The sequence below is a fragment of the Chelonoidis abingdonii genome, chromosome 6 (assembly GCF_003597395.2).
Source record: "Chelonoidis abingdonii isolate Lonesome George chromosome 6, CheloAbing_2.0, whole genome shotgun sequence".
Classification (NCBI taxonomy): Eukaryota; Metazoa; Chordata; order Testudines; family Testudinidae; genus Chelonoidis; species Chelonoidis abingdonii.
This window is the reverse complement of record NC_133774.1, coordinates 61,927,064-61,945,842: the sequence shown is the minus strand read 5'-3', so window position 1 is coordinate 61,945,842 and position 18,779 is coordinate 61,927,064. Positions and strand designations below refer to the sequence as shown.

Genomic DNA, 18,779 nt, shown 5'->3' with positions numbered 1-18,779 from the left:
TCACTAGGCACACTTATGACTGCATAAATAACAAGACTTGGTTGACCAGAGTGGACTGCATTAAAACTGGATTTAAAAACCATGCATATGATGGCAAATCAACTCTGCTTAAAAAATCCCAAACTGATAGAGTAAGCTAGTTATGCCCCTTTTGTCAGGAGTGGAAGGAATAGATACATCTAAGTGGCTATAAACATATATGCAGAAAAAAACAGTTAAAAAAACATCAGCAGTATAACAAAAATTAAAAGTTATTCACCAGCTCAGGGTTTTATCCTAGATCTATAGCTGTGGGTTTGGAGCCTAGCCTTCTTCAGAGTAGTCTCCTCTTATTCCAGGATCAGCAACTTTTATTGCAAATCCATTGGTCACCAATGTAAGAATAAACTTTTAGCTGTTTGTTTGCTGGGAACAAAGTGGTGGACACAGTTACACATTGTAGTCAGAACATGCTCTGAAGTGTTCTGCATAATGCTGTAGTTGAGAGAATGTTTGTTTTTTAAATAAAGCTGTCAAGCGATTAAAAATACTAATCGCGATTAATAACACTGTTAATAATAGAACACCATTTATTTAAATATTTTTGATGTTTTCTACATTTTCAGATATATTGATTTCAATTATAACACAGAATACAAATTGCACAGTGCTCACTTTATATTTATTTTTATTACAAATATTTGCACTGTAAAAAACAAAAGAAATGGTATTTTTCAATTCACCAAATCAAGTACTGTAATGTAATCTCTTTATCATGAAAGTTGAACTTACAAATGTAGAATTATGTACAAAAAAATTGCATTCAAAAATAAAACAATGTAAAACTTTAAAGCCTACAAGTCTACTCAGTCCTATTTCTTGTGCAGCCAATCGCTCAGACAAACAAGTTAGTTTACATTTGTAGGAGATCATGCTGCCCACTTCTTGTTCACAATGTCACCTGAAAGTGAGAACAGGCATGGTAGTGTTGTAGCTGACATCACAAGATATTTAACATGCCTGTTCTCACTTTCTGGTGATATTGTAAATAAGAATTGGGCTGCATTATCTCCGTAAATATAAACAAACTTTTGTCTTAGCGATTGATTGACCGAGACGTAGGACTGAGTGGACTTGTAGGTCCTAACGTTTTGCATTGTGTTGTTTTTTATTGCAGTTACGTAACAAAAAAATCCTAAATTTGTAAATTGCACTTTTACAGTAAAGAGATTGTACTACAGTTCTTGTATGAGGCGAATTGAAAAATACTCTTTTTGTTTATCATTTTTACAGTGCAAATTTTTGTAATAAAAATAATATAAAGTGAGCAGTGTACACTTTGTATTCTGTGTTATAATTGAAATCAATATATTTGAAAATGTAGAAAAAATCCAAATATTTAATACATTTCAATTGGTATTCTGTTGCTTAACAATGAGATTAATCACGCTTAATTTTTTTAATCACAATTACTTTTTTTTGAGTTAATCGTGTGTGTTAACTGCGAATAATTGGCAGCCCTACTTTTAATTTGTTTGTTATATGTTTTTGCCTGATCAACACACAGGCTGGACTAACAGTGTTAGAACTCAGCGTGGACACAAGTAAGTTTTTAAACTGTATTTAAGTAAACTTGTTAAACTTTTTGAAAGCATTGTGAAGGTTCTTAGGGATACGCCATCTTAACATACCGATGTGTAAAGTAACAATAAAAACAAAACTTCCTCCTACACAGACTTAATATGTCCCGTCTTCTTCAAGCGGTGACCCCTGTTGTATTCTACATTAAGTTTATGTATGTGCACCATGCTCCCAGAGCCAGAGAATTTGAAAGTAGCTTCCATTAGTCCACACATGTGCCCTGGCTCACTTTGTGCCTCTGACTGAGGGGATAAAGGGTAGGGCAGACAAACCATGTCTGTAGTTCCTTCTTTTCGCTCTCCCGGATCTCCTACTCTATCGGGTACCTAATCCCTCAGGTCCTATGAGTTCTATGCAAGATCTGGCAAGACAGGCCACAGGTTATCCTGATCGCCCCCTACTGGCCCAAATAGTTTTGGTTTCTCAACCTCCTACCAATGTCATCCCAAGTACCAATCATCCTCCCAGTTTTTCCCAAGATCCTGACCCAGTGGAATGGCAAGATCAAGCACCTCAACCCATGTCCACTTCACCTCAGGGCTTGGTATTTGGGTGGGCATCATCCTTAGAACATTCATGTTCCACAGCCATGTAAGAGATCCTTTCTAGTAGCAGGAAGGATTCTATTAGAAGATGTTGCCTCGCTAAATGGAGGTACTTTTCTTCTTGGTCAAGTCAAAGGCACATCCTCTAGTCCTGAGGCACTGAATGAATTGGAAAGGCAGTAATATTTTGATATTGGTACCTTGGTCCGAAGAAAGAATTCATCTGTAAAAATAGTGTGTAGATTTTCTCTTACATAGATGGTCATCTACTGTACTGGCAGCATTTATTCCTATAGTACACTTTTTGTGACATTAGAGCTTTTAAAAGATAGTGGAATAATAGTACTAACATCCTCTATTTAACAAAAATAGGAGTATCCCTTACCTGCCAGTCTTCATTAATTTGCTTCTAGTTCATAAGCAAGGATTATCACTGAGCTGAAAGGATAGTACAGTTTTATTCCTGTTCAGTCTTTATTCTGTCGGCAAAGAAAGACGCTCTTTGGGATGTGGGCACTGATTCCTTGTGAACTTGCCTAAGACCACCAACTCATTTCACAGTGGCCACCAAACAGTCAATGGGTACCAAATAGCCAAATCATTCCCAGGATATTAAAGAGACAAGATGGAGGAGGTAATATCTTTTATTGGTTCAATATCTTTTGGTGAGAGAGACAAGCTTTTGAGCCTACAAAGAGCTGTTCTTCAGTTCTACGAAGGGTACTCCAAGGGTCACAGCAAAATGCAAGGTGGAACGGATTCACTCACTTTGTGTCTCTCTCTCTATAACAGCTAGCAATGATTTTTAGCCATTATTCACCTGGGTCATGTTGAGATCAGTAATTTCAGACTGAAAGACTCCATTTTCTACTACAATCCTCTGAGTATCTAATCCTTTACTGGGAGCATAAGATTTTCCTCCTACTTTTTGGCTGGCGTAAGAATGTAGGAGAGCATGTTGGAGCTACATTCCAAATAAGTTAGCAATAAGACTATTACTGGAATACTGTGTGCAGTTCTAGCATGCATACATTAAAAGGGATGTTGAAACATTAGATAGTCCAGAAAAATGCCACAAGATTTCTATAAGGTTTGGAAACTCTGCTGCACAGTGGGATATTTAAGAAGCCGAGTCAATCTATTTAGTTTAGCAAAGAGAGGGATATACGTGTGATCCTAAGAGTACCCCAGTGCCAGTTGATGCGCTGTCGTCATGATGTATATCTAAAAGATGGTGTGTAATATGTCACTGATAAACTAATAACTTCCTGATCATTAATACTATCTGATGTGTGTACAATAAATTCACAAAGGACTTTATAGATACATGCTTGAAATACGTTTTTAAAATGTATTTGGCAAGCAATCCCTATATAGCACCTGTTCCAGCCAAAGGAATGTCTCCTATGTAAATTAAGCAAGTTGTGACTTAAAGAAAAGAAAAGTACATATACATACAAGGTAAACAAAGCCATCAAGAGAGTAAGTGAGACAAGACAGCCCCTTAATCTCAGTTGGGGATGGGAGACTGTACTCACAGGAAGCCTTCTTGCTTCTCAAAGCAAGGTCAATGAACTTTGGGAAGATATAATGAGAGGAAAAAAACCATTTTGGCATCCTTCACCCGAGGAGAAAAAGGAACTGATCACTTTGACATCTGTGAAGAGTCCTGGCCAAAGTGTCTGGTCAGCCATGCTGGAAAAGAGACTTGGTGAGAATCCTTTCTTTATTCCTTGCATTTGGTATCACTTAGACCTATGACTTTTTGTTTAATAAACTTGTTTTACTTTTACTATAAACCAGTTCAGTCTGTTGATTAAAATGAGTGTCAAGGTAGTAAGCTACTGGGTACTGTTTCTTTAAAAGGGGCAGTGAACTTAACTTCTGAAAGTGTTATGCAAGAAGGATGTAAAGTACAGAGCAAATGGTTTGGGGGGAATTCAGGGCTTGGGAGGGCATTGGGGTCACCCTTGCAGAAAGTAACTGGGTAGTGGAAATCAAAGGGTGACTTGCATGCTTGTATACTGATGGCTGGAGTTGCTGCTATAGCATTTAAGGCACCCAGAATTACAGAGAAGGTAGCAACACAACCCCTTACTGGTCTGACCCCCAAAGCCTCACAATGAGGTAGCTTGATCATGGTCTTTAGAATACCCTCTACTTTCATGAATCATCTCCCCATTTAGGAATTTAGTTTAACAGACAAAGGCACATCAAGATCCAGTGACTGGGAAGTGAAGTTAGACAAATTGAAACTGGAAATAAGGTGCATGTTTTTTAGCAGTGTGGGCAATTAATAATTGGAACAGTTTGCCAAGAGATGTGATGGATTCTCACTCACTTCAAATCAAGATTGCCTTTGTAAAATACGTGTGGTAGTTCATCCAAAAGTTCTTGCCTTGAAAAAGGAATTACTTGGTGAAATTCTCGTCCTGTATTATGTAGGAGATCAGATAAGATGATCGTAGTGGTCCTTTTGGGTCTTTAAATCTGAGCAGTAAGTAACACTTTCAAATTCAAATTTGGAAGAATTCCTAGTTTTAAAAAAATAGGTGTCTTGATTTTTATTTCTAAAACTTTTTTATTGTGGCTCTGAAGCATCAACATCCTTCTCTACAGTTGCCTGTAATCATGGCACATGATCTTAATTTTGGCTGCATGGCAGGCCTCTGTTGTAAGATGAACAGGAACTATTAAGTAAGTTTGCAGTTCCCTAAAAAAAAGGTGTTTGTGTTTTTTTAAGGAAAATCATTGCAAGAATTACTGTTAAGTATCTTCCCACCACCATGTAGAGCAAGTCTTCTGACCCATCACAAATGGTCAGATGAATTTTCCATTAACAAATACTGCTGAGTTTCTTTCTTAACAGGTAGGTTTCTTAACACATAATGCACTAAAATAATTAATAATAAGTGCACGTAATGCTTTTTGTGTTCAAAACACTGTAGAAACATTATCTACTTAATTGTTTTTCTAAAAATTCTAGCATCCTTTCATGGGTATTTGTTAGTAATACTAATACAAATGTAAGATCCTAAAATTCAGATTTGAATGGCCTAAAGCAGGGGTAGGCAACCTATGGCACGAGTGCCAAAGGCGGCAAGTGAGCTGATTTTCAGTGGCGCTCACGCTTTCTGGGTCCTGGACACCAGTCTGGGGGGCTCTGCATTTTAATTTAATTTTAAAAGAAGCTTCTTAAACATTTTTAAAGCCTTATTTAATTTACATACAACAATAGTTTAATTATATATTATAGACTTATAGAAAGAGACCTTCTAAAAATGTTAAAATGTATTACGGGCACGCAAAGCCTTAAATTAGAGTGAATAAATGAAGATTCGGCACACCACCTCTGAAAGGTTGCTGATCCCTGGCCTAAAGGATCTTAGGTACTTCTGGCACCTTTAAAGTATGTCTACACTTGGAGCTGGGGTGTGATTGCCAGCTGGAGGAGACATACCTGTGCTAGCTCTCTTCTAGCTAGTGCACTAAAAATAGAATATAGCTGTGGCAGCACTAATCCTCCTAATCTCAGTGCTGTTTTATAGCTGTAAAATGAGTTCAGAATGTAGTGGTCAGGCATCCACATCACAAAATTTAGCCTTAAAATTATTATTTGGTAGTCAGAGCAAATAGGGCATGGGATACAGAAACTGAACTATTCTTTCTTTTAACAGTGATTTCTCCAGATTAGGATGAGACATATCAGCAGGGCCAATTGGGGAGAGTGGGGGCAGGAGGGCATTTGGTCTGGGCCTCAAACTCAAAGGGGGCCTCAAATTTAGATACTTCTTGTGAAACTTATCAAATGCCAAAAAATGAACTTGTTTTTATGTGCATCCCTACCATGTCAGTTTGAGTCACTGCAGCTAATTTGTACCCCTTTTGGATTTCTTTGGCAGTTCAACAGACTGAGTAATGAAGATCTACTTTCTGCAGCTGAACAATTGCAGCAACTGTACAACAAAGAAATCTGAAAAGATCTCAAGTGATGGTCATCTTCCTCAAACTAATACATTCTACAAACTTTAAATTGGATTGCAAGCCAAAGGAATTGCTTCAAGAAGTACTCAAACTTGGACTCTCTGGGTTGTTTCCTAATATCACAATTGCATTGCATATTTTTGTCAGCTTGCCTGCCACCAGTAGCTTCCGGTGAATGCACCTTCAACGCATTGAAACAGGAAAAGAACTATCACTATTCAACTATGGGACAAAAGCGTTTGAATTGACTCCCCATACTTAATAAAAACTGTGGCATTGCATTAAAGCTAGATTTTTCCTCAATAATTAGTTCATTGTTTCGCACAGAAAAGGGCTAGAAAACACATTGGTTAAATAAAAAAACATTAAAATTATGCATAACTCTTTTTTGGTGCCTTATTTTGTTTGTGTGTCATTTTTTATTTTGATTATCGCTAGGGGTCTCAAAAGCTGGAAGGGGCCTGGGCCTCTCTGGGCCTCTCTGGACCTCTGAAAGGGCCTGCATATCAGTGTGCTATAGTGTGGCCAGGGAGGTTGAAGTGTTCTCCTATAGGTTTTTGTATGTTACCATTTATCCTTTTCCGTAGAGACTGTCCAGTTTGGCCGATGTACATAGCAGAGGGGCATTGCTGGCATATGATGGCGTATATTACATTGGTGGACGTGCAGGTGAATGAACCAGTGTTGGTGTGGCTTTGTTGGTAGTTCTGTCGATGACTGTCGCTGGTGTAGATATGTGGGCAGAGTTGCTCAGTTTGTTGCATGGATGGTTTCCTGAGCTAGACTTACTGGGGCGCTGTTGTGCGTTACTGCGTGAGACTGTGTTTCAGGTTGGCAGGTTGTCCTGTGGGCGAGGACTGGGCCTACACTCCAAGGCCTGGTGAAAGTGTGGATCATTGTCCAGAGGGTTGTAGAATTCCGTGATGAGCATTTGGAAGTTTAAAGCTGGGGACGTATGTGATGGCCAGTGCGAGTCGTTGGTGTTTCTTTACTTGGTTGTCTTGCAGAGGAAGCTTCTGTGTACACGTCTGGCCTGTTGATCAGTTTCCCTTATTCCTTGTGCGGATATGGTAGTTTTGAGAATGCTTGGGTGGAGATTTGTGGGGTTGGTCTCCTGTCTGAGGGTCAGAGCAGACGCGTTGTACCTCAGTGCTTGCGTGTGAGCAATGGATCATGTGATGTTCGCTGGGATGGAAGCTAGAGGCATGAAGTAGGCATTAGTGGTCGGTAGTTTTCGGTATAGGCTGGTGTTAATGTGACATCACTTATTTGCACCATAGTGTCATGGAGTGGTCCTCCCTTGTAGATTGGTCCAGCTGAGGTTATGGTGGGGTGGAAGCTGTGAAGTCATGGTGGAATTTTTCCAGAGTCTCCTTCCCATGGTCCAGATGATGACTGTCATAAATGTTGTGTTGGTAAGAAGGGGGCTGTAGGACTAGGAGCTGAGGAGCATTGTTCCAGGTCAGCCATAAAGTATTGGCTTAGTGTGGGCCAATGCGGGTGCCCATCGGTGACCTGATCTGGAGATATTATTATCCTCAATTTGAAATACTTGTGTGTAGGATAAGGCACAGCAGCTCAGCAGCCAGTTGTCCTGTAGCATCATCAGGGATACTGTTCCTGACAGCTTGTATTCACATCTGGTGTGGGGATGTTTGGTAGAGAGCCTCTACATCCATTGTGGCTAGGATGGTGTTTTCTGAAGGTCACCAATGCATTATGTTCCTCAGGAATCAGTGGCGTCACGGAGATATCTGGGATGCTGGTTGCATAGGTCTGAGTAGAGAGTCACATATCCAGACAGTCCTTCAGTGAGATTGCCAATGCCTGAGATGATAGGGCATCCAAGATTTCCGGCTTTGTGGATCCTTGGGTTAGTAGATAGAATAAGCCTGGTCGGGGCTCTAAGGGTATGTGATTTTTTCCAGTGTTAGTGTAGGGAGTGTCCTGAGTGAGATGGTGCAGTTTCTTAGTGTTTCCTCAGTGGGATCTAGGGAGTCGCCTATAGAATTGGTGTTGAGAGTTGTCTGGCGGCCTCCTTTTGGTAGTCAGACCTGTTCAAGATTACAACAGCACTCCTTTATCCGCCTCTTTGATGATAATGTTCAGGTGGCTTCTGAGGCCGTGGATGGCATTGCGTTCTGCACGACTTAGGTTATGAGGCAAGCGATGTTGTTTTTCCACAATTTCTGCCTGTCCATGTAGCCAGAAACATTCAATGTATCATTTCCAGACTGTTCATTTTCACCCTTCAGAGGAGGTCCATGTGGAGTTTTTCTTGTGCTGTTTGTGCGAGAGTAACCTGTGTATCAATGCGCTGTTCAGTGTTGTCCTGGAAGTATTTCTTTGAGTCGGAGACAGCGAAGTAGGCTTCCAGAACGCCGCAGAATGTATTCCATGTTGGGGGTTGCAGGGCAGAAAGAGATCCCTGAGATAGGACAGGACTTTTCTTCTGGCTGAGTGTGTAGTTGGATAGATTGACGCTATTGTTGGGTGGGTTAGGGGTACCATGGTTGTGGCCCCATGTGGCAGGTAGGAGTTTAGACAGCTTACAGTCCTTTTTCCTTTCTTGTAGAGAGGTGAAGTGAGTAATTGTAGAATCTCCCGTTTATTTTAGTGAAGTCCATTCGTATGGAAGTTTTGGTTATAATGAGAGTCTCCAGATTGGTGAGCTCTCTTTTGATGTTTTCCTGTTTGCTGTATAGGATGCTGATCCAGGTGGTTCCTCAGTTTCTAGATAGTAATTTTCCTTTTTTCTTTTATGAGTATTTTTGGCATATTTTCTTTTGGTCTTGTAGTATAGTGATAGTCTATGGCCAGCAAATGCCCCTCGTGCTATGTACATCGGCGAACTGGACAGTCTCTATTGGAAAGGATAAATGGACACAAATCGATATTGGATGCAATATACAATCGTGTAGGAGGAACACTTCAAACCTCCCTGGCCACACTATAGGCACATGTTAAGTGCGCATCATGCAGCAAAAACTTCAAGACCAGACTTCAAGGAGAAACTCTCTGAGCTTCAGTTCATCTGCAAATTTGACCCATCAGCTCAGAATTAAAACAAAGACTGTGAATGGCTTGCCAACTACAGAACCAGTTTCTCCTCCCTTGGTTTTCACACCTCAACTGCTAGAACAGGGCCTCATCCTCCCTGATTGAACTAACCTCGTTATCTCTAGCTTGCTTGCATATATATACCTGCCCCTGGAAATTTCCACTACATTTATCTGACGAAGTGGGTATTCACCCACGAAAGCTCATGCTCCAAAACGTCTATTAGTCTATAAGGTGCCACACAAAGGATTCTTTGCTGCCTAACCAGACTAACACAACTACCCCTCTGATACTTGAGAATCATAACTAGGGCTCTACCAAATTCGCGGTCCATTCTGGTCAATTTCATGGTCATTGGATTTTAAAAATCATAAATTTCAAAATTTCAGATATTTATATCTGAAACTTCATGGTGTTGTAATTGTAGGGATCCTGACTCAAAAGGGAGTTATGGGGGACGTGTCACAAGGTTATTTTAGGAGGGGTTCCAGTATTGCTACTCTTACTTCTGTGCTGCTGCTGGCAATGGTGCTGCTTTCATAGCTCGGTGGCCAGAGAGCAGTGGCTGCTGTCTGGGAGCCTAGCTCTGAAGGCAAAGCCCCTGCCAGCAACAGCAGCACAGAAGTTAGGATGGCATAGTGTGTTATTGCCACCCTTACTATTGTGCTGCTGCCTTCAGAGCTGAGCCCTTGGTCATCAGCTGCTGTTCTCCAGCCACCCAGCTCTGAAGACAGTGCAGAAGTAAGGATGGCAATACCAGAACCCCCACAAAAATAACCTTGCAACCTCCCTGCAACTCCCTTTTGGGTCAGGACCTCCAATTTGAGAAATGCTTGTCTTCCCCATGAAGTCATAAGAACTTAAGAACACCCATACTTGGTGAGACCAAAGGTCCATCTAGCCCATTATCCTATCTTTCGACAGTGGCCAATGCCAGGTGACCCAAAGGGAATGAACCAAACAGGTAATCATCAATTGATCCATCCCCTGTTGCCCATTCCCAGCATTTGGCAAAAAGTCTGTATAGTATAGGGTAAAAGCTCACGGAAGACCAGATTTCACAGAGGGAGACCAGATTTCACAGTCTGTGATGTGTTTTTCATGGCCATGAATTTGGTAGGGCCCTAATCATAACATAAAGACCTACTGTTGCAACCTTTTAGATTATGAATAATCCTTAGTCTTGTACTCAAGGCAATGAGATTACCCACAGGAGTAGGGTGACCAGACAGCAAATGTGAAAAATCGTGACAGAGGGTGGAGGTAATAGGAGCCTATATAAGAAAAAGACCTAAAAATCGGGACTGTCCCTATAAAACCGGGACATCTGGTCACCCTACACAGGAGTGAGGACTTACTCGCCTGATTAAAGATTTACAGGATCCAGCGCTTAGACCCTGATCAGTGGGACTATTAACAGAATCACAGGACTGCTCATAAAGTTAAGTTTGTGCCAAAGTCTTTGAAGGACTGGGACCTAAGTGTGTGTAAGGTATAATTTCATTTTTATGTAGTGTAATTAATACACAACACTAAAACATTCTGCATTAATCAGCTAATTACAGTTATAATTTTGTCCTTCGTCGAAAAGCAATTAAATGATTAATAAAGTCTCCTTTTTAAATTCACATTATATGACTTATTTTTAAAAATATAACTTAACTTATTAAATGAGATTTTTGCATCACAGTTAAATACAGGTTTTGTTTAAAAATTTTATATCTTTAGCAAATTGAGAATATATTCCCTTATTAAGACACTAGAAATCAGAAAACTATTTTTCTTCTAGATTAAAGTGAGATGTCAGGAGATTGAGTTGCAGGCCATTTTGCCTAATGGTCAGAAAAGAGTCAGACTTAATGGTCATAACAGGAGTTAGCATCCACATGCAAGAGTCAAGAGGGAATCAGAACTGGGTTGAGGGTTAGAAACATAGTCTGAGTCCAAATGTCCAAGCCAAAAATTAGAGCAGAGGGTTAGAACTGTATTACTTGGAATCAGGGAGGGCAGGAGCAGGGTTGGGTCTAGGCTGGACCAAGAGGTGAGTACAGAGGAGGGTCTGGGCTGGAGAAGGATTTGGAATGAAGCAATCAAAGGAAGCTGGAGAATTCAGAGGCATATTCCATGAGCAGCCACTGCTATTCTGCAGCTGCTGTGATCCAGGCTATGTCTTCACTACCCGCCGTATCGGCGGGTAGCAATCGATTGCTCGGGGATCGATATATCGTGTCTCATCTACACTCGATATATCGATACCCGAACGCACTTATATCGATTCTGGAACTCCACCAACCCGAACGGAGTTGCGGAATCGACAGGGGGAGCCACGGACATCGATCCCGCGCTGTGAGTATGGTGAGTAATTCGATCTTAGATACTTCGACTTCAGCTACGTTATTAACGTAGCTGAAGTTGCGTATCTAAGACCGATTTTCCCCTGTAGTATAGACAAGCCCTAAGAGCAAGCCACCCCACTGCCTCAGCCAAGCAGTGGGATTCTGATGTGGGCCAGCTATTCCCATTGGCTGCCCAGTGACAGGACAGGCATAGCTACAGGCCCTCATTCCTGGCATGTGATTTCAGTTTAAGAGGCTAGCTTTTGACTATATTTTTATCAGAATAGCTGTAAACCTGTTTACTCTGATACTTTGAAAGAAACATTACATATTTAATTGTATTTCTTTGTATACTCAGAAAATGGACATAAATATTTTAAATTGTTTATTCAGGGGCCTGATTCTTAAATATAGTATTGATGTAATTCATACAGTGGAATAGACAACTATAATTTAACAAATACTTATAGTATAAAGTGTCTTACAAAACCTTGTAAAGAACAGGAGGGAAAGTAATCCTGAGATTCTGCTTCACTACCATATGATACCAACTAAAGAATATACAAAAGTTTTTATCCAATGCAAAAAGTAGTGTTTTAGACAAAAATGTGATGTTTAATTTATTGAGATTAAAAAGATCAAGTAAAGTGAACTGAACTATCATTATTTGTACCTATAGGGAGGTCCACTGAAATTTGTCTGCCTAATCCCTTTATCAGTGCTAGGACAAATTGCTAAAATATCTGATCCTGTAAAGGCTTTAGCCTGTTAATGGTTTGTAGTTCATTGGCTAGTACCCTGATTCAGATGTCAGAGATTAGTATAAAAAGCTGATTGAAGCTAATTGAAACTGATTTAGGTAGACTAATGACACCTGAGTCCTTACAATTCACAATGCTGTGGTCTGTTAGGTTTCATTGAATGAGACACATCAGGCTCATAAATAAAAGTATTTGATATAGTGTCCCAGGAGCTAAGGTATATGAACAGGGCATTGGATTTCATAGTCCTGGGAACAGTTTACACAAGTTAAAAAGATATGTGCCAATCTTTTATTGTGTTCAGAACTGGTATTCATGGATGGAGTTATCCCATCAGGAAATTGAGTGGGCCATAGTCAGAGAGGTATTATTTTTCATGGAAGTCCTTTACACTCATGAAAAGGCCCTTTGATACTCAGAGGATATTTGTTTCAGTGCACTTAATTTTAAACTTGCTCAGACTCAGAGTTGTCTTGAAAAGACCTTTACTTCATCTTTTTATATAGTGTGTTTTATAGACCACCCATACATGATTAATTTTAAAGAGGTTTTCATATAATTTTAAATAGCTTGTTGTCAGTGAGTTTGGTTTCTGAGGATGATGCAGTTATAAAACTTGGCATCTTCATATAATAGAGTAGATGCTCTCTGAACTGTTCGTTTCACATATTTTAAAATATATTACAATTCACTTTCTCACAGTCCTTAATACAAAACTTCTACTGATAAAGTATGTAAGAGTAAACTGTAGTAAAAGGACACATTTGAAATTATGTGACTTTTAAGTGACCTACTGATGGTTACTTCAGAAACTTATGAACATATTTTGCCCAATATATTTTTATTTTTGATCTTCACATTTTTAAGGAATCTTAAGAGTTAATGCAGTTATGAATATCTTTCACACTCCAGGTTTGCAGTGAGCTTCTTTTTTATTCAGCCTGCTATAATTATTTATTTCAATTACTTTAAAGGGACAAATAGAATAGTCCCCAAATTTAACCCACTGTTGAAGATCTATTGATAGTATGCATCATCTGAATTCCAGAACTCTTTTTGAGGAAATAAATTGCTATTATTTTTGTAAAGGAAACAACAAATGTTTAGTTACTGTTTATCCATCACTGTTTTTGCCAGTTCATTTATAATTAACCTTCCTACCACAAAATCCAATGAAAAAATACACACACATGAACAAACTCAGTTCCCAGAGCTGTGAGATGACATAAGTGAGGTCACTGATGCTGATCAGAAAAAGACAATAAATGAGATAAAGGAAGATTGGTTATGATGCACAGTAAATGAAAAAGGGACATTTTAAATGTTTGCTAAATGTAAGATGAAAAAGTCCATTAGAAAAGTAATGTTTTAAGAGGTTATTGCAAGCAAAATTTAAACATAAAAATATGATCACAGGGTGGGTTGCAACAATGACTTTTCACCTCTGATTTCTGGTTCACTACTAACTTAGCCTGAGTTAGTACTGTTTGTAGTTTTTTGCTACTTAATAGTTGTCTTTTTTAGAGCAAACTGAAAATTAACTAAGTTTTCTTGCTTTCATGGAAAATTGAGTTTTTCATAAAATGTTTTAAAAAAAAACAAAATTCAATCATTTAAATTAAGCAAAAAAACTGTGTCACTGGTTTTTGAAAACTGATTATATATATATTTTTTAAATTACATTTTGGATTTTTTCCTTTTTGTTATTCAATGTAATAGAGTGGTGGTTTTCAACCTGTGGTCCGCAGACCCCTGTGGGTCTGCAGACCATATAGTAAAGGTGTGATGGGTTCCCCTTGGGGTGCCACCTGGAACTGGGGTGCCGCTGAGTCCTCTGATTGACCAGCCTGGCTTCCTTACACTGTGCTGCTTTGACAAGCTCTAGACCACTACTGGTCTTACACTTCCACCAGCATTTACACAGGCAGGGATACACCCAGCTGTGGTTATATGCAGGCTTTGACCAGCCACTGCATTAACCAACAGTAGAAAGGCTACAGCCAAGATTACCCCCAGCTTTGAAGCCTAGGACCCCAGAGCTATACCGTCCTGCCCTGGTCAAAACCCCAAGCCAGTATAAATTGATTACTCGGTTCGCCTCTTCCTCAATGTGGAGAGGAATATGCACACTTGTGGTAACTAAGTTGAGATTTTTCCCCAGACACTTCACTTAAAGTCCCACTGGTTTAGGTTAAAATACAAAACAAGTTTATTAACTACAGAAAGATGGATTTTAAGTGTTGATACATGATAGCAAACAGATCAAAGCATGTTAACTGGTAAATAAACAAAAATGTAAATTAAGTTTAACATACTAGAAGGATAGGATATGAATTAACAATTTCTCACCCTGACTGATGATACAAGCAGGCTTGCAGATTCTCAAGGCATAAGCTGCACTTGTTTTGCAGCTTGGGATCCCCTTCTCCCCCACCCCCAGTTCCAAGTCCTTTTCTTTCAGAGCTTCTTTCGGGTGTTGAGTTGTCGGGGAGTGAAGAACAACAAATGATGTCACTCCCTGCCTTAGTTGTAGCATATGGCGGGAACTCTTTGTTCCAAAAACAGTTCCCAGCCCAGTTTGTGGAAAAACACAAGCAACCAAAATGGAGTCCAGAGAAGTGGTCTGGTCACATGCCCCTGCAGAGTCATGGCGCTATTACTTATAGGCTGACTGAAAGATCCACAGGAAGGCTAAGCTATTCCACAGCCCATTGGCTTTGTTGATGAGTCATTAACTCTGTTTGTCTTCTTCATTGTTGTACCTGAAAGGCTACCTGTGGGTGTTTTCCAGAATAAGCCCATTTGAAATACAGATCCATAATCAATATTCATAAATTCAGATACAAAAATGATATATGCATATAAATAGGATAATCATATCCAGCAAATCATAACTTTTCCAATGACACCTTACATGACCCATCTTGTACAAAATGCATCATAATTATGCCATTATTCTATAATGATATGATGATGAATATGCGGTGTCATGTCACAAGGCGTCCATGGAAGGTTGTCGTTACCATAGAACAGTGGTTTTCAACTGTGGCCTGTGGAGCCCTGGGGTCTGCAGTGTATGTCTAAGATTTCCAAAGGGGTCTGCACCTCCATTCAAAAATTTTTAGGGTTCCACAAATGAAAAAAGGTTGAAAACTGCTGCAATAAAGTAAATGATACCTAATTTTTTGTTTGTTTTTCCTTTCTTTCCTTTTCCTGCTCTCTAACTTTTTAAAAGTTGCTGAACTTTTGGTTACCAAGTGGCAAAAGGAAAATATGAAACTGCAACATTTAAAAAATTTTCAACTTTTAAAAAGTTACAGAGCAGTCAAATCACAGTAACTTTTGTAAGTTGTGGAAGTTTTGAAATAGTAGAGAGATTCATTCTTTTTCTCTTTACACTTTAACACTTTTCCAAATTTGGATGTTGAAGTAGAAAATAGACAAACCACTAACCTTTAAATCATTGAAAGAGTGAGGCAGCCCTTGGAGAATGAAGATAAGAGATAAAGTCAGTGGCAAAGACCAGAGGTATGTATGTAGGGTCTTGAAGTGGAAGCCAATGAAAGAGTTCAAAATGGGGGTTACATGGACAGATTGAAGGGTTAGGAATATAATTGTACTGGTTACATTTGAATGACCAGGTTTTGTGTGTGTAATATATGTTTGTTAACACAGTAGCTTAGTGATGATTGCTCTCAGTGCAACTTCAAAGTTCTATTATGAATACACCTTATTTCTGGTTACAGTATTTAGAAAACTTTTTTTCCCTTTAATTGGCTACCTAATGACTACAGACTTTGTCCCCATTTACCTCTGAATTGCCTCCCCCACTTGGGGGCACCTCCTGATACACACCATGTATCAGTACCTGGGGGAGAACGTGTGCTTGCTCCGGTTTTTACTGTCTCTCCAAAAACCATTAGCAACTGATGACTAACTTTAAATATTAATAAAATTAAATCTAACAAAAGAGTTTTCATATATGTGGGATTGAACGCTCCATCTGCTAGTATATGCACTTTGCTGCCCTAACCCCTGTTAAATACCCAATAACCATAGGTACTCAATACAGAAGTGAAATAGGGACCAGTAGCATAGCAAGTAAGGTATGTGTGTGTTTGGTAGCATGAACTTTTCACTGAGAACTAATATTATTACCTTACTGTAATTTGAATTAATTCGGTAAGGAAATAGAGGATTAAATATTCATTTACATCCTTTACCAGCAATAAACAAACTTGCAATAAATAAACAGAATCAGAAAAAGATATCCAAACTGAAAACATGTATATAATCAAAATCATCCCTTATTTTGATAAAATAGATCTTGGATCCACACCAATAAGGTCATTCAGGGTAAACCTGGGTGTACCCACTTCTCATTTGGGGAATATGGACTGTGCGGCCTGGAACACCCACAAGGTTAATTTTCCCAAATTTTTTAAACCACAACACCATCGATCCATGCCACTGCTAGTTCTGATTTTGTCAGACTTAAATCTAACTGATATTTAATATTTTTATATTAAAGAATAGTAGATGCTCAAGGGAAACATTAAAAAATATAGAAACAGAAAGTTATTTCTAAGAGACACTTTTCTTTCTTTTCCTCCTTTTTCTGGTTCTGGGAACATTTTCATGGAAACAGAATCTTTGTTTCTAAGGCTACGTCTAGACTACCCGCCGTATCGGCGGGTTAAAATTGATTGATCGGGGATCGATATATCGCATCTCATCTAGACGCGATATATCGATCCCTGAATGCACTTATATCGATTCTGGAACTCCACCAACCCCAGCGGAGTTCCGGAATCGACAGGGGGAGCTGCGGGCATCGATCCCACGTGGTGAGGACGGGTGAGTAATCCGATCTTAGATATTCGACTTCAGCTACGTTATTCATGTAGCTGAAGTTGCGTATCTAAGATCGATTTCCCCCCATAGTGTAGACCAGCCCTAAGGAGTTCAACTGTTCCTGCTATTTTCTCTCAACCTGAAACCCTAATGATTTCCACACCAAGCATTTGTGATGTCAGAAACAAGTTATGATTTTAGGTAAGCGTAAGGAACAGGAGTAGATCAACTCCTAAGAAACAAATATTTTTCATTCAAATATTCTAGTGAGGAAAAGGGAAAGAAAATATTTGCTTTACCAGCAGAAATGTCTCTAAAATTATTTTCAAGTTTTTTGGTGAGGTGTCAGCGGATCTGTGAGTAACTGCTACAGTAAAGCAGAAGCAGAATGTCACATTTAGCTGTGAATGCAGTAGCTGATTCTGCTTACAGTCTATTAATCATAAGGGCGAAATCCAGTCAGTTTTATGTTAAGTAATGCCTTACTTTGCAAGTAGTCTTACTGAAAAATATGGGAATATTTGAGGATCAAAGTGCTACTTAGTTTGAATAAGGCTGGTGGACTCTGGTCCTAAGACAAATTACTGTAGATTTACTCCCACTCCATTAAGAAATGTTAGTCCTGGAGATTCAGACTGAATACTTTTAAGCCTCGTATCAGACATGTTATGTTCTAATGTTATGTAAATTTAAAGTATTTTCCTTTCTTGAAAAGATATGCTATATAAAAAACTTTCATCTTTTAAATAATGGAAAAAAGTTTCAATGCTTGTTTTTTTATTTGGTTTTTAGTGTGGAACAATGCCTTAAAGAGCTACAATCAGAAGTAAATGAGACTTGTACTGATGAGCTGTTACAAAACACAACTGACTGCCTTCACTGGCTGAATAACTGCAGTTTCAGTTCCCTCAAACCTTCTTCTACACCTCATGGAGATTTGATCGAATTTCTTAAAACTCTGGTAAAAAAAAATCTACAGTCTTTATATATTTGGGAAAAAAATACTTGTACAGTTTTTTAATTTTTTTTTTTTTCTTATTCTTTTATAGTTTCACAAGAGTGAATATAGAACAGAATTTGAATAAAAGAGTCAGTAACTTTTTCTTTTACTCTCTTTTTTTGGTGTAAATAATAACCAAAGAGACTATATCCCAGTGGTTAGGGACTCGCTTGGGATGTGAGAGACTCAGATTCAAGTCCCTGCTCTGAATCAGGCAGAACAGAGACTTAAAGCTGGGTTTTCCACATTCCAGGTGAGTGCCCTAATCACTGGGCTGCTGGCCAGTTGAGGGTTCATATTCTCTCCTTCCATCTAACCAGAAATTCCATCCTGAACTTGAGAAACAAATTCATATTTTTTGATGGAAAAACACTTTGTCAAAAATTCTTCACTTATAATAATGTATTCACCAGTGCTGCTGCTGCTAGTTTGCCAGACTTTCCAAAAACACCTGTGCATTGGGTTTAGGGAGCAGAGGTGCAATGTGTCAAGGACGGGGACTCCAAAAGCTACCCCTCCCCCCACCTTTATTTATGCAGTTGAACTGTACTGATTTTGCCAAGTCATGACCCACCACAAAGAAGAGGGCAGGATTTTTCCCCAGGAAAGATGCAGAGTC

General features: G+C 39.1%; 1 protein-coding gene across 5 annotated transcripts in view; it reads left to right on the top strand.

The window, feature by feature from the left end:
* The window catches only part of KIAA0825 (KIAA0825 ortholog), a 435,282-nt gene that overhangs the window by 104,092 nt on the left and 312,411 nt on the right, over positions 1-18,779 (top strand). For 2 of the 5 annotated variants that reach the window (XM_075067089.1, XM_075067085.1), the window contains one exon: positions 17,953-18,121. In XM_075067089.1, coding sequence (XP_074923190.1) covers positions 17,953-18,121 — 169 coding nt within the window. Of the gene's footprint in view, positions 1-2,625; positions 3,877-4,908; positions 5,035-6,067; positions 6,321-17,952; positions 18,122-18,779 lie in introns of those variants that run through there. The other 3 variants (XM_075067087.1, XM_075067086.1, XM_075067088.1) reach the window with 3 other exon arrangements.